Raw genomic sequence first — 14,710 nt, 5'->3', positions numbered from 1 at the left:
AGACTGCTTTGAGCTGATATGAAGGCAAAATCACTCATTACAACCAAGGTAAGCAGAAGAGCATCTCTGAATGCACATGTAAAATCTTGAAACAGATGGACTGCAGCAGCAGCAGCAGCAGCAGCAGCAGGCCACACCCGGTGCCACTCCTGTCAGCTAAGAACAGGAAACTGAGGCTACAGTTTACACAGTTCAAAATGGACAGTCAGAATTTGGTGTAAAACAAACAAAAAAAAAAAAACATGAAAGCATGGATCCTTCCTGCCATGTGACAGCTGTTAAGGCTGCTGATGGTGGTGTAATGACATGGAGTTATTTTCTTGGCACACTTTGGACCCCTTAGTACCAAATGAACATTATTTAAATACCAGACTCCCTGAGTATTATTGCCAACCATGTCCATCCCTTTATATCACAATGTTCCCATCTTCTGAGGGATGCATCCAGAAGGATAATGGGCCAGGTCACAAAGCTCAGTTTTCTTGAACATGACTGAGTTCACTGTACTCAAAAGGCCTCCACATTCACCAAATCTCAATCCCACAGTGCACCTTTGGGATGTGGTGGAACAGGAGATTCACATCACAGCTGAGAACTGCGAGATGCCAACATGTCAATATGGACCGAAATCTGAGGAATATTTCCAGCATCTTGTTGAATCTATGCCACAAAGTATTGAGACAGTTCTGAAAAGTACATATAAAACAGTTATAATCATATAGTTTATGGTCTAAAACAGTGGTTCTCAAACTTTCTGTCATGCCACTTGAGAAGCCAGATCCCATTTTTTAAATCAGTCCTTACCAATGAAAAAGCAGAACCTTAGAGAATCAGTGCACAGCATGTTAACATCAGTAATGTTGTTTATTTTCCCTACAAAAAACAGATTCTTTCAGATTCATCTTTTCCATGGTCACCAGGCCTCTGCAGTGCCCCACAGTTTGAGAACCACTGGTCTAAACTAAACGCTAATGACTCCAAACTCACACTTTGTTGATAATTGAACCAGAAAAGCTTTATTAAAGCAGTTCAGTCTCAGATAGGACACAAGTATCTACTAGGCACAGTACCTGTACTTTGTTCATTACAGCGCATCTCCAAAGAGATTTTTTTTTTTTTTTAAATAAGTGAAAAATTATTGGTCGTGACATAAGTGCTATTTGATGTCTCTCGTTCTCTACAGGATCTATTCTCGCCATCTACAAGAAGACAGGCAAACCCTGACCCAGCCATCCCATTGGTTCCTGATCTAAGTTTGTCTTCAAGTATTCCTGTGAGAGATGAGCTTTCATCCTGGTCCACTTGAAACAGCTCCTGCTTTACTTCCTCTCATAGTAGAACCATTTATCGACTGCAAATAAAAACAACAGTGTCAGTCTCACATCTTATTAGTCAGTTTCAAAAATCCAAAAATCTGTGCATGACTAGAAAGTGATTTTATGAAAGGCTACCTGATGTGGGGATAGGCTCTTCTTTTCCACACGGGCATGTCTAAAAATAGAAGCAAACACCAGTCAAAGAGGCCTCATGCTGAAATTTCTGATCTTACATTGCAAAACAGAGGCAATAAAAATCTTACCTCTCCAACAGCAGCATTAGCCTCATCTGCAGAGCAGCAGAAAGGGCTGTTGTTGGCCGAGATACATGTGTTTTTGCTGTTTTGTTTGATAATAAAGAGATTTATGTTAAGTATGGTTACTTATGTTAAAGAACTGAATGAGTGTGAGTTTGCATTTGTTCTAAAAGCAGCTGTTAAAAAAAAAAGCCAGCATTTACCAGTTCAGTTCACCAGCTTTAGCCTGTTGGGAAATGAGGGCTTTCCAGAAGTTATGAGTGCTCTTGATTACTTCAATGGCAAAGTCCTGAAACATAAAAAAACATAACTACTAAACTGAAAGTACAATCACATGGTAATTAAAGTTGTTGTAACTGATTTTGCAGGGACTAGTCTGACAGTTCCTTGAAGCCCTATTTTCAAACTGCATCACAAGTTTGACAAGGAAGAAGGAAATGCTGACAATGTGCTTAAAAGAATGACTTGATGACTAAATGAGGTATGTTAAGTGGAGACCTTGTCTTTGAACTCTTCGTTGAAAGCAAATCGGTTCTCTGGTTTCCCATCTGGCACTTTGTACCTCCTGAACCAGTCGACTGTGGCCTCCAGGTAGCCAGGTTTAAGGCGCTGGACATCACTAATGTCTGATCATAGACAAGAACATCATCATAAGTTCATGATGCAGATGCAGAAAAACGAAAACTGAAAAAGCCGAGGTGCTTACTGTTCATCTCGCTGGCCTCGGGGTCCTCTACATTGATTGCAATCACTTTCCAATCGGTTTCGCCCTCATCGATCATAGCCAGGATGCCCAGGACTTTCACTTTGATTACTTCTCCACGGGAGCACACCTATAGGGGACATTTCAGCTTGTGGTTCATTTTCAGTAACAAAAGGAGAACTCACAACAAATTGACAATACTATCTGTTTTGCATGACATGAAAAAAAAAACATGAAAGACACAAAGTTAAGGCTGTAAAGTCATCAGTACCTTACTGCCGATTTCACAGACATCAATGGGGTCGTTGTCACCACAGCAGTCAGTGTCTCCATCTTTATGCGCAGGATCTTCCCACGTCTACAACACGATAGCAGGAAGTTAAATCAAACTACTGGACGTTCACTATTACTCACCGTTAAAAGAAATTATTAATGTGCAACTATTTTAAACAAAATACTGACCTGAGGAATGGCTCCATAGTTCCATATGTAGCCTTTATGTGGGAAAACATTGGCAACATAACGCAGCTTGCCCTTCTTAACATCTTGCTTTATTGGGTTCAAGAAGTCTTTTGTAGCAATCTAAAAGAAATGTGTTGCAAAGATCATTCATGCCAAAAGACATGACACGGGACACTTAGCATTCACAGCTAGAAACAATAATTCTCAATACAGCTATCAACGATAGATGATATTTTGCATGATAAAAACATTACATGAGCCATGGTGAATAAGCTTAAGCCAAAGCTGCAAAGATCTGATGCAAAACATAAAGCCTTCATCACAGCATAAAGACCAAAAAAAAAAAAAGTGGCAAAACTCAATGAGAATTTGGGGAAATTTAACTCCTAACAGCTAAGATGAGATCCTGGTAAAGATAAATGTTTGCAGCAAGAGCTTCTGTGGTGAAAATCTGGGGTAATAAGGAGGACTTTTAAGAGGCTTAGGAGGCTCTTTAGCAGAGAACAGAAGAAACTGGCTGAAAAATAAAGATGTAGGGGAAATCTCCTCCAAATACTGAATGACAGTGAGTTAATGAAATGCTACAGATTAGCTGGTGCAGAGATAATGTCTGCGGTGGAGCTCATTAGAAACACGCTCACATCTCTCACCCAAGGGAATAACACTTAAACGGCAAAACTCATATTTTGCAGCTGGAAAAATATAACAGAGCAACAGCAATGACTTCACTTTGTCACAGTGAGCGCACAAACATTTACAGTACTGTCATAGCTTCATATTATGAAGCAGCTCATTACTGTACTGAAATTATTACTGTACAGTAGCCAAATTACTACTATAAACTATCAGCATGTTAATACAGTAGTGTAGAAATATCTGCCCCCTTCCTGCTTTTTTCCTCGCATATTTGGCACGCTAAATGTTTCAGATCAAACAAATTTTAATATTAGACCAAGATAGAATAATTCAGCCACATTCAAGGGTTTTCCAGCATGAATGGCCTGTTTAAGATACCGCCAAAGCACCTCAATCAGATTTGAGCCCAAACTTTGATTACGCTAATCCAAAAAATGTCTTTTCTTTTTCCATACAGAGGTGCACTTTGTGGTGTGTTTCCAATCATTGTTCTGCTACATAACCCAAGTGCTCTTGAGCTTCAGGACATGAAATGATAGCCGGGCATTCTCCTTTAAGAATATTCTTGTAGCGAGCAAATAAATAAAGCCATTGTGACCAAAATAAAAAGGTCTTGGCGATCATCAAAATGTCTTTAGGTAAACACAAGATGAGCCTTTGTGTTCTTGTTGGTCAGAAGTGGTTTTCGCCTTGGGACTCTCCCATGGATGACATTTTTGCCCAGTCTCTTCCTTATTGTTGAAGCATTAACTCTGACCTTAACTGAAACAAGTGAGGCCTGCAGTTCTTTAGATGCCGTTCTGGATTCTTTTGTGACCTCCTGAATGAGTCGTAGATGTGCTCTTTGAGTAATTTTGGTAGGTCAACCACGTCTGGGGAAGATTCACCACTGTTCCAAGTTTTCTTCATTTGTGGATAATGGCTCTGATTGTGGTTCACTGGAGTCCCAAAGTCTTAGAAGTGGCTTTGTAACCCTTTCCAGACTGACAGATATCAATGACTTTGTTTCTCAGCTGTTTCTTTAAATCGTGGTATCATGTGCTGCTTTTTGAGATCTTTGAGGTTCTCTTCAATTGATTTCTTGAATCAACACATCTGGCAGAAATCTGGCCTCTGTGTGCCTAGTGAAATTGAACTCAGCCTTCCAAAAAATGTAGTCAATCACAGTTAATCCATGATTTAACAAGGGGCCAATTACTTTTTCACACAGGGCCAGGTAGGTTTCAGGTAGGTTAGCTGGACTCCTTTCAAAAACCTAAAAATGGAGTTCAGCTGCCTTCAATACAAGAACTTAAAGTGACCGTGACCTGGATGACTCAGAAGCCACAGAGACATTAAAACGAGACTTCCAGATTATGAATCATGTCATTCATAAATACATTATGTCTTAATGTTTGCTAAATTCTATTATTATGCCAATATATTTCACTGTCCATTTCATCATTATTATCACTAAAGCAGTTTCCACAAAGGCACACTGGACAATGTCAGGAGAATCAAGACAGAACATTGTCTGAAATTGACTACTAATGGAAAGAGTCTGCAGGCTGGACTATTACCTGCACTATTCTCCCACAGCTTCAGACACTGAGCAGACTTTGCACTAGGGGAGCTGGCAGGTTAAAAAGCATTTAATGCCTCATCTGCATTTGCGTTATCAAGGGCACCTACGTCAGGGCTTCAGACCTGGTGCAAAAATAGCTCAAGAGTACATTTTCTTTGTTTTTTTATCTTTCCTTAATCAGCCACCTGCACCTTTTGAAAGCAGCACAGCACCAGTCTTACCTCCATTTTTGCATTTGTCCATCTTGGCACTTCAACAACCATATGAAAGATGTTCTACAAAAAAAGAGAGAGAAAAAAAAATCTGTCTTAACTATCTCGAAGTTCATTTAAATATATTTTTCTTCATACTTGAGTGAGACAATTCTATACTTTACACATTTTTATCTTTACCTTAAAATGTGCTACATTCAAGCTCCTACTCTGATGTTGCTTCAAAACTTATTAACTCTTGCAGACAGATAAGATAAATAATCTATAGCAATCACAAAAGGTATTGACACAGCACTGAGAAAATAAAGAGTAAAGGCCACTGCCTTGCAAATAGACTATGACCTCACTATTCCACAAAAAAAAGCAGCTGAACATCAATGGCTGCACTGCAGGTGAAATTCAAATAGAGGGTCAATATTAAAAACGCACCCATATTTACACATGTGAAGGGGTGAAGGTGGCTTACCTGACTCTCATCGGCATATATAGGTATGTCATGAAATGGTGAGATGTACTTCCCTTCAGCATTTTCTGCAAGAAAGATTAAACGCTGTATGAATATGGCAGGCAGGTACAGTTTTTTTTTTACCTGATATATGTTTATGTAAGCCTGAATTACTAACACCAGTATTTTATCCTTTGTCCATTTACAGCTGAATGACCAGTCTAGGATTACCCACATACTATTAGTGACAGTGCAGCAGCTGAGTGGAGCATTCATTATATCCTGCTTGGAGCAGACCTTCCAGCATACAAAGACTGTACTGTACCATGCATACTTCACCAAAGCTGATTTTGCCATCAAGTTTTTATTGCAATTGGCATGATCCGCATTTTAATGAGTGCCTTTCAATTATCTAACCCTAAAAACTGTAAACTATGAGAGAACGTCACCAAATTATGATGGGATGATAGTCAAGAGGCTTTCTGACAGTGCTATGAATTGTTTATCCCGCAATCAATGACAACAGGGTTGATAGGCGATTATAAATCAGAGAGGGCGTTGTCCCACCACCTCCAAACATTTATGATTTATGCAGGTGTTTTAACACCTTGCTATTTTGCCATAAACAACTTCCTTCTACCACGTACAGGCAGATATAACGCTGAAAGGTCGACGATCAGGCACAGCCTCTTTATCTAAGGTCCATCCCATCATCTTCATGTTACCGGGTAAAACCGAAAGGACCGGTTAGGGCAGGTCAATGGACTCGGTAGGAAACTTCCAATTAATTTGGAATTTTTCACTTATTTTCTACTGCAGGGATATATATATACATACACATCACTAATATGACTGAAAAAAAAGCCAGCAATAACAAACGAATAAGTGACACGTGGGAGGTTGCGGCTAGCCCGTGGCGTTTGAGGACAGTCCTTAAAGTATCAAATATAGACACAACTTTAGTAGTTCTGCTCATTTCATACTTACTGAAGAACAGGCGGTAGCTCAGCGAGTTCGGGTTTCCCCTCTCTTCTACCGTGAAGCTCATGATTTCGGTTCGGCTTTCTGTTTTACGCTGGATTTGGATGAAGGATGGCGTCCGAAGAGTCTGTGCAAGTTAGTGGCGGTGCGTAGTCACCCAAGGCACAGCGCATGCGCACTTGGTCGATGATGCCTTCATCGGCTACTGGAAATATCGGGCACAACAGATACCATTTTTTTTTTTTAACAATTTCATCTGTGACCATAAGTACAGACAATATTTATCCACAGAACCTATATACTAAAAATGAGTGTTTTGACAAAAAAATAAATAAAATAAAATAAGAGCAAAACACCAGTATAAGGCACAAGAAAAGTGGGCTCGTGTCAAAGTGATTTAAAATTATCAAATAGTGCAGCCAATATAAAAATGCAAGCAAAACAGGGCCTTCACAGATTAACTTCAGATTAACTTTAAGCAATGGAAGTAATGTAAAAGCTGACTTATCTTTTGCTCCTTTTAAAGATTGACTGGAAAGTTTTAAATCGTTTTTCCAATAATTCCAAACAGCTTTAGCTTTGAAATATCTACATTTATTAACAAAAAACTTTCCTATCAAAATAAAATTATTAAACAAAAAGTCCAAATTTCTGTTCTTAGTTTAAAATAAAAATTAAATAAAAGTCCAAAGCAAATTAATTTTAATGTCAGTAGGAGCGGGTCAATTTCCCTGGCCTGCAGCCAGCTGTGCATGTCACTCTGGAACAACTCCACTGACTCATAACCAAAAAATAAATGATCCACATCCTCAGAAATGCTATCACAAAAACTCATATTCAAAGCTCAACCCAATAAAAGTACTGGTTGGACTAATCTCCTTTAAGATTTTAAAATTTACCTCTTTTACTTTAGGTAAAGGTATGAGATATAATTGCTCATTTTGATTATCTGTTCCATGTCAAAGTCTTTAAGAATACATAACCCTTCAATCTGGAAAATATTCTTTCAGTAACATACCTCTAATAAATTTATTGGAAACTTGTCTAGTGCAGATTATGCCATTACAAAGATACTAGTTCAGTATTAGAAGTATGAGTAGACGTTTATTATGTAAAAAAAAAAAAAAAAAGGAACTAAGAAGTGTAATATTTAGCACACGTTTTCATATGATGCTGAGGGTAAAACCTTCAACTAAATACTTTTTTGTGACGCTCTTTATTCTGTCTCTGCTTTGACATCATACTTTTTCCACACAAACCAATTAGAAGCTCTGTGTTTAAATGAAATATGTTTGAAACCATATGCAGATGAAAGACACTTCCACTCTCCTCACAACACATAAGGACAAAGTCTTGATGAACTCCCAGGTTCCAGTAGTAGTGAGCCTATTACACTAGACAACTACAATGTCTCCGTGCAATCAGGAGGGGACCCATGTTTTAGATGACCAGAGATCCAAAACTTGCACACAGCCAAAACGATGCCATTCACTGACACAACAAAACGGGGGATTTGAAGTCTCTTGATGATCTCTCTGCAGGAAGGGTGCAACAGGAGAGCACAGCCATTACCAGCCCTCTTGGCAGTGGTGAGGACCAGCAAGCGGCCTGTCACCAACTCCAGGCAAACCTTCTCCAGAGGATCAAAAGGCAGTCCTGAAAGACTATTCAATATAGTCCCAAAGAGCAACAAGATGGCCTCACCCTGCAGACCCCTGCAAGAAGCATTACACCAGTAGATAGCTTTTGGTCAGACTGGTTGTTAGCAGTTGTAGCAGACAGGCCAGCTCATATAACAACTTAGATTAAAGACCACAGTTTTCTGAGATAACTTCACTTTTTGATTTTCTAGAGGGAAATATGTCTTTCATATAAAGGAACACAGTACTATGCAGTACTGTGTATTATGGTGAACTGCAGCATACTTTCTCCACCTGGCTAGCAAAGGGCCTTTCGCTTCCATCTGATAAGAATCCACCTGCGTCTTCCTTCATTTGTCACTGTAGACTGATACTTCATTCAAGGACTCTTAGGCTGGGATAATACTCACAGATGAGCACACAGAAAGCCGGCAGACACCACGAACGAGTAGCTGCTGCTGTTATGCTTTTTTTCCAGTCTGCTTAGAAGATGCATGTGTAGTTGGTACATTTACAGTTTATTGTCTGTGTGGACTAGTTCACAGACATCCGGTCTCTTTTGACAAAAAGATATCAATCTGACCCTGCGCAGTCTCAGACGTGAAAACTATAGCACTGGCATCACATACGCACACACATATACACACAGAGCGTGAGAGAGAAAGAGAGAGACATTCTTCTCTTTGTTGCTGCTGAATCTCTGTTTTCAGAGTCCTTCACATAGACATTCATGCAGTTAGAGGCAACCAAGTGTTGCGGAATTTCTCCTTTTATTGCAAATCAAAAGTTTTTTTACACATGAAATTGCTTGCATACAGAAACTTTAAGGTATATGTAAGTTTTATGATGGCTGTTTTAAAATGCCTCTTTTGACTACACTTCACTTCTGTGCCAAAGGGAGCAGATGATCCCAATGTGATGTGCTTATAAGAGCATGAAAATGAACGTTTTTTTTTTTTTTTTACACTATGAGAAAACTTACAAGAAGCTCTTCTTCATCTTTCAGCTGCTCCCTTTAGGGATCACCACAACAGATCATCTGCCTCCATCTCATCTCATCCCTAGCATCCTCCTCTGTCACACCGTTTGCATGTCCTCCTTCACTACATCTATGAATCTTCTCTGTGGTCTTCCTCTTTTCCTCCTGCCTGTCAGCTCCACCTTCAGCCTCCTTTGTCCAATATATCCACTAGCCCTCCTCTGCACCATCAAACCATCTCAGCCTTGCCTCTCCAACCTTGTCTCCAAACCGCTCAACCTGAGCTGTCCCTCTGACATACTCATTTCTAATCCCATCCATCCTGGTCACTCCCAGTGAAAATCTGAGCATCTTCAGCTCAGCCATCTCCAGCTCGGTCTCACTACCTTCTTACACTTGCCGCTATACTTCTGTCACAAATCACCTCTCATACTCATCTCCACCCAATCCACCCTGCCCGCCCTCTCTTGCACTGTCCAGTGCTTCAATCACTGGTCCTAATTTGATCTTAGTCTTAATCTTTTAGCAACCTTAAAAATATAACTAGATGTGGCTATTAATGTATCTTAAAGCAACACTGAACTCATTCACTATAAGTTACAATTTTGAGAATTATTATAATTATTTTATAGACTTTAATTACAATTACTTCCTATTCTGCCATATTAAACCCTTTTATATATTAGCTCTTATTTTATGAGCTAATATTTTCATTAGGTTGCATTACATAAATGTCTGTATATAAAACCCTAAAAGACCCTTACCACCCATCTCACATCCTGTTCTCCCATCTGTGAGAAGGTTCAGGAGCATCGACCCAGCAGACTTTTCAGCAGCTTCTTCCCACAGGCTGTGAGAGCACTAAACCAACTGTAACCAGGGACCTTCTTTGAACATTTGCACAATTCTTGTTTTGCACAATCTTAATTGCACAGTACAGCACATGCACTTCAACACTTGGGCTCTCACTTCTCAGTAGGAAAGCTGCTGGCTGCTGGCCTTATTGCTGTTTTTATAGTATAATTATATTTTAGTTAACTGTATTTGCACTGCTTCGTTCCAGGCAAAATAACATTTCGTTTCTATTATACCTTGCAACTGCAGAAATGACAATAAGGAATCTTGAATATATAGGCATATTCTCCCTTGTTTAGGTTGCATTACAGAAACACCTGTAAGTCCAGTAAGTTTTCTACCAGCATGCAGAATTTCAGATTTCCCAGTTAGTGTATAAAAATAGGCTGTAACCGAGCGCGATGCTTCGTACTGCTGACTTCATATCCGGCCGCAGCTTGTCGTGCTTCCTGCCTTGCTGAGGGAGGGGACGGTGCTGACGGCTGGGAGGACGAAAGGAGAGACGAGAAAGCTTTTGGGAAGACATAAGAGAGTGGGGAACGGCCCGGGTTTCCACCGTCCGTCGGGAAATAAACACCCCAGTTTTCTGTAGCTGCTGGATTTGTCACCGAATCGGCGCTAAAAAAAAAATGTCGACCAGTCGTCAGCTTAGCGAGAGCAGGGCCATCCCGACCAAGACGGTGTTGATCAACGACACAACGCAGCTACCTCATGACTATTGTACCACTCCCGGAGGCACTTTATTCGCTACCACTCCTGGAGGTAAGAGGACAGCTCATCTGCTTTATCATATATTTTATGGAAAAGGGAAGTGGGGGTGGTTCGAGTTAGGTGGTGCTTGTGGTGTTAGCTGAGCTTCTACTGTTCCTGGCAGTGTGGCCTAGGCTGCCTTGTCATCCAGATGAAAACAAAAACAAAGCTTAGCCCCGCCCCCGTGCGTTCTAGCTTCTGCCTGATTGGCTGTTTAGCAACGCAGAGATTCCATTAGTGCACTGTTAACCTGTAACTGTGTATAAAGAAGGTGAACATGTTATGTTTTCCAGTTCTGGTGAAGAAAAATGTGATAATCAGTAGATTAAATGCAGACCTGTATATCCGTGGAAGCTCGTTTCCGCCACTAGGGGGAAAAAAAACATTTGTTTGTCATCCATAAGTCAAAATTTTGTTAAACTCAAACTTCTGAGAAAATGACTTGAAATTGAAAAATTTGTAGTTAGTAAGTCAAAATTGAGCTAATAACTTGAAATTTTAACTTAAAAATGTTTTTATTTCCTTTGTTTGTTTTTCTTCTGTGGCATATATAAAAATCAGGTTTGTGTTGTAGTGCCGGATGTATGATTTCTACAAGGACTGTAGGATCCTTTTTCACTTTTTCTGCCTGACTGATGTTTTTGACATGCTTTCCTCTGCATAGGAATAGTACACAGACTTTCTACTAAGACATTTTTTTCTTAATCAGAAAATGGTTAAAATGTCTTCAGATGTAGCTTTTTTTTTTTTTCTTCTTCTTCTTAAGCAATCCAACCTCAGAGGATTGTGAAGTGAAACTACTCGGGCTATACTCAAAATGCACATTTTGTTTTAGGCTCCTGTAGATTACAATAATTAATAGGTGGGGTTTCTGAGGCAGCAGAGAGCAGCTGCAGGATGACAATGAAAAGAGGAAGAAGTGAAACTAAAATCTAAGAAGCCCAGAGGATTTGACGAGTAACACGGGCGCTGCTGATTAAATCAGCCTGTGTTGTCCAGGGTTGCAGTTATCACTGGAGCTGAGCTGATGTTAATATTAGTTCCACCTGTGATTGCCTGCCATGGCAAGTCAAAATGCCCACTGTGGCAAGAGGGAGGGAACCAGCCTCTTGAGTCAGTTGAGAATGAAAATACTGTGATGCCACCATGGCCATCAAGACTAAAGGTGTTAGCACTTTTATTCAGAAAATAACAGACAGTAGTGTATACAGGGACACTCTTTAAGCAAGAGTCTTGTGTCTCAACATTCTGGTAATCAGATACCACATAGAACTTAATGGGGAAGTAGTTTCACCAACATCATTGATTATGGTACAGGTGGCCTGAATCTGGGCCCTCTGGATGAAGGCCAGGCTTTTGACTTTAGACAAATTAGACTGCACCCATATTCACTGTCTCTTTGGAAAGGTAGCAGAAACTTGATGCTTCCCGTTTCAGGAACCCGGATCATCTACGACCGTAAGTTCCTACTGGATAGGCGCAATTCTCCCATTGCCCAGACTCCCCCGGCTCACCTGCCTGTCATCCCTGGAGTGACCAGCCTAAACGTCTTGAGTGAGAACCAGAAGAATGAAGCCAACCACCACATCAACAACCATGATGGCAAACCCACAACTGGTAAGAGAGGGGGCAACCAATTCATTATTCCACATATTGAATAATTAACCAGCTTCTTCTAGGCACATCTCATTACCTCCTTGTCCTTTCTTATTATGCTTTCAAGGTGATGACGCTCAGTTCGAAATGGACATCTAACCTACTGGAACCACACCAGCAAAAGGAAATAACCTGGCAACACGCGTGCCAGTGGCTTGGCTTGTAGAAACCAATGTCGTGAGCCCTCATGGCAGCCATCTTCTTTAGCTCTTTGTCTCACTGCTGGATGTAATGTGTGTAAACCATGGGGATTCAGTATATCATACAGGTACAGTGTGGCCAATGCTGGAAACTAGGTTTATTTAAATAGATTTCCATGGTTACCAGTTGCAGTACAAATTAACTTCACAACAAGGGAGCGGCCCCCGAATACTCAGACAAATTAGTCCAATTTGTAGATTGCAGTGCTCATCTCACAGCTGCCTGAGTCCTCAGCAGAGCTGTGAAACTGGTGGGTAACATTTCACGCTAATTGGGAGAGGAAGTGGTCATTTCTAGTCTTGGCCTTGGAATCAATCAAAAGCTTTGAGATTCACCAGTCTTTGGTTTTGACGGCCCTTGTTAACATGATATTTAAGTGATTTTTTTTTTTTTTTTTTTTTTTTTTTTAATTGTTTTGGAACTACTTGAAAAGCCTCTCAATCTGTTATCAGTTGGACTCTTTAGTTTCCAGTGATGGTTTGTAAAAGGATGCTGTATTTTTTAATTAGGTGAATAATTTCACGCCATTCCAAGACTTTAGTCTTCATTACCAACACAAGCATTCATACGTTTCCAGTTTCCAAGGTAAAAACAAAATTTTTTTTCAATTTAATTTTTTTTTTTTTTTACAATTTTAGCCTGCGATTGAGCTTTTTTGGGGTTTGTTTATTTGTTTTGTTTTTAAATTGTAAAATGATTGTATTTCCCAGCTTTAGGTAAATCCCACTGTTAGGTCTCAACCTGACAAGTGACAAATGAGCTTTTGATTTAGTTACATTTCAGTATAACAATATAAAGCCACTGAATTCATCACTGCTGTGGCCTCGCTGTGATTTTTATTTTCACATTTCTCTTCTGCCAAAAAAACCAAAAACAAAACATTTTTACTACACTTTGATCTTGTTGTGTTGGCAGGAGCTTTGCATTCATAATTTGATAAGTCTAAGGATAGTTGGCACCGTGTGCTGGGAGCTTTTTTTTCTTGGCTATCCAAACCAGATACAACATTTAGACGAACATGGAAACAGTTAATATCCCACTTTTATTTTGGTGAGATACAAGATGATTTTGGAGAACTTGAAATAATCCAGATGTTTTTATATGCATTTTATTTTTAATACAGTTTCTTAGGCTTGAGTGTATCTGTTTGGGTATATAAGCACTGTCAAGCCTGTGGATTTGTTGGAAATGTTAAGCAGCCAGAATACATTGTTTGCATCAGGCTTGACGGATGCTGTAATCAACAAATCTGTCCCCAGTGTCCTTAATCCATTTTAGATTACCTTTTTCATCTCACGAGTCATGCCTGCCCATGCCTTACTTTACATGAAATGCAGTAACTAGGTACCTTGTCATCAATTTGTAATTTCCACAGATGTTTATTTTTTCACTGCAACATTGAACAGGTAACATTGTACTTGGCAATTGAGCAAAACGAATACTTTTTATTTTTACGGGATTTCTTTCCTCATACAGCTGTGAAGTTTGGAAGTGCAATGGTATATATGGGATATTGAAGTTGGCATTGTTGGAGTGCTGCATACTCATTATGTCCAAATAATTTTATTTTTTACACCATGAATCATAGTCCTATCTGCTAGTTGTACTCTGTCCAAGTAGCAGCTCTGAACTTGGTAAATGACTCAACATGTAGTTTGTTTCTCAGTAAGACTGGAACCGTTGATGTCTGTCAAGTTTTTTTTTTTTTTTTTTTGCCGTTATTAACTCTGGCTATGTTTGGTGACAAATACATGATGGGGTTTCTTGAACCCAGTTTGCATTGCACAGTTCTTTTTTTGTTTTAAATTTCTTTGGAGAGAAGTCTTTATATTACGGCATTATAATTCACATGGCAGATTTCTTTCAACTGAGTTCAGTTTCACAAAGAGGGCTTAACATTATGCTTTGAGAGACAAATTTGAAACAAACTTACTGTAACCTTTTTGTTCTGATTTTAAATGACTTTGTTTTAAATGAAACTCCAATGCCAGTGGACACTGTTGCTGCAAGATCAATAAATTCCGTAACAAAGAAAAACAAGAATTTTTTTTTT

General features: G+C 39.5%; 2 protein-coding genes across 2 annotated transcripts; one reads left to right on the top strand and one right to left on the bottom strand.

Annotated features, from left to right (window-relative positions):
• Positions 1-1,016: 1,016 nt before the first annotated feature.
• ppa1b (inorganic pyrophosphatase 1b) lies at positions 1,017-6,737 on the bottom strand. Its single transcript, XM_030747955.1, has 11 exons — positions 6,583-6,737; positions 5,617-5,681; positions 5,160-5,213; positions 2,739-2,858; positions 2,548-2,634; positions 2,280-2,406; positions 2,072-2,199; positions 1,777-1,862; positions 1,580-1,655; positions 1,452-1,491; positions 1,017-1,351 (listed from the first exon to the last, which is right to left on the bottom strand). Exons 1-11 carry the CDS (start codon positions 6,641-6,643, stop codon positions 1,320-1,322), a joined length of 876 nt encoding a protein of 291 aa, XP_030603815.1. The 5' UTR covers positions 6,644-6,737; the 3' UTR covers positions 1,017-1,319.
• Positions 6,738-10,492: 3,755 nt separating this feature from the next.
• On the top strand, positions 10,493-14,710 carry eif4ebp2 (eukaryotic translation initiation factor 4E binding protein 2). The gene is made up of 3 exons (XM_030748304.1): positions 10,493-10,812; positions 12,238-12,417; positions 12,524-14,710. Exons 1-3 carry the CDS (start codon positions 10,680-10,682, stop codon positions 12,553-12,555), a joined length of 345 nt encoding a protein of 114 aa, XP_030604164.1. The 5' UTR covers positions 10,493-10,679; the 3' UTR covers positions 12,556-14,710.

The sequence above is a fragment of the Archocentrus centrarchus genome, chromosome 15 (assembly GCF_007364275.1).
Source record: "Archocentrus centrarchus isolate MPI-CPG fArcCen1 chromosome 15, fArcCen1, whole genome shotgun sequence".
NCBI lineage: Eukaryota > Metazoa > Chordata > Actinopteri > Cichliformes > Cichlidae > Archocentrus > Archocentrus centrarchus.
This window is presented reverse-complemented; position numbering and strand designations above follow the sequence as displayed.

Bases quoted from the DNA above. Each gene is read 5' to 3' on its own strand.
- ppa1b (XM_030747955.1), bottom strand. From the start codon at position 6,643: ATGAGCTTCACGGTAGAAGAGAGGGGAAACCCGAACTCGCTGAGCTAC. The intron at 5,682-6,582 runs GTAAGTATGAAA...TCTTTCTTGCAG, and splicing joins GAGCTACCGCCTGTTCTTCA to AAAATGCTGAAGGGAAGTAC. The intron at 1,863-2,071 runs GTCTCCACTTAA...TTTATGTTTCAG, and splicing joins ACGAAGAGTTCAAAGACAAG to GACTTTGCCATTGAAGTAAT.
- eif4ebp2 (XM_030748304.1), top strand. From the start codon at position 10,680: ATGTCGACCAGTCGTCAGCTTAGCGAGAGCAGGGCCATCCCGACCAAG. The intron at 10,813-12,237 runs GTAAGAGGACAG...TTCCCGTTTCAG, and splicing joins ATTCGCTACCACTCCTGGAG to GAACCCGGATCATCTACGAC. The intron at 12,418-12,523 runs GTAAGAGAGGGG...TATGCTTTCAAG, and splicing joins TGATGGCAAACCCACAACTG to GTGATGACGCTCAGTTCGAA.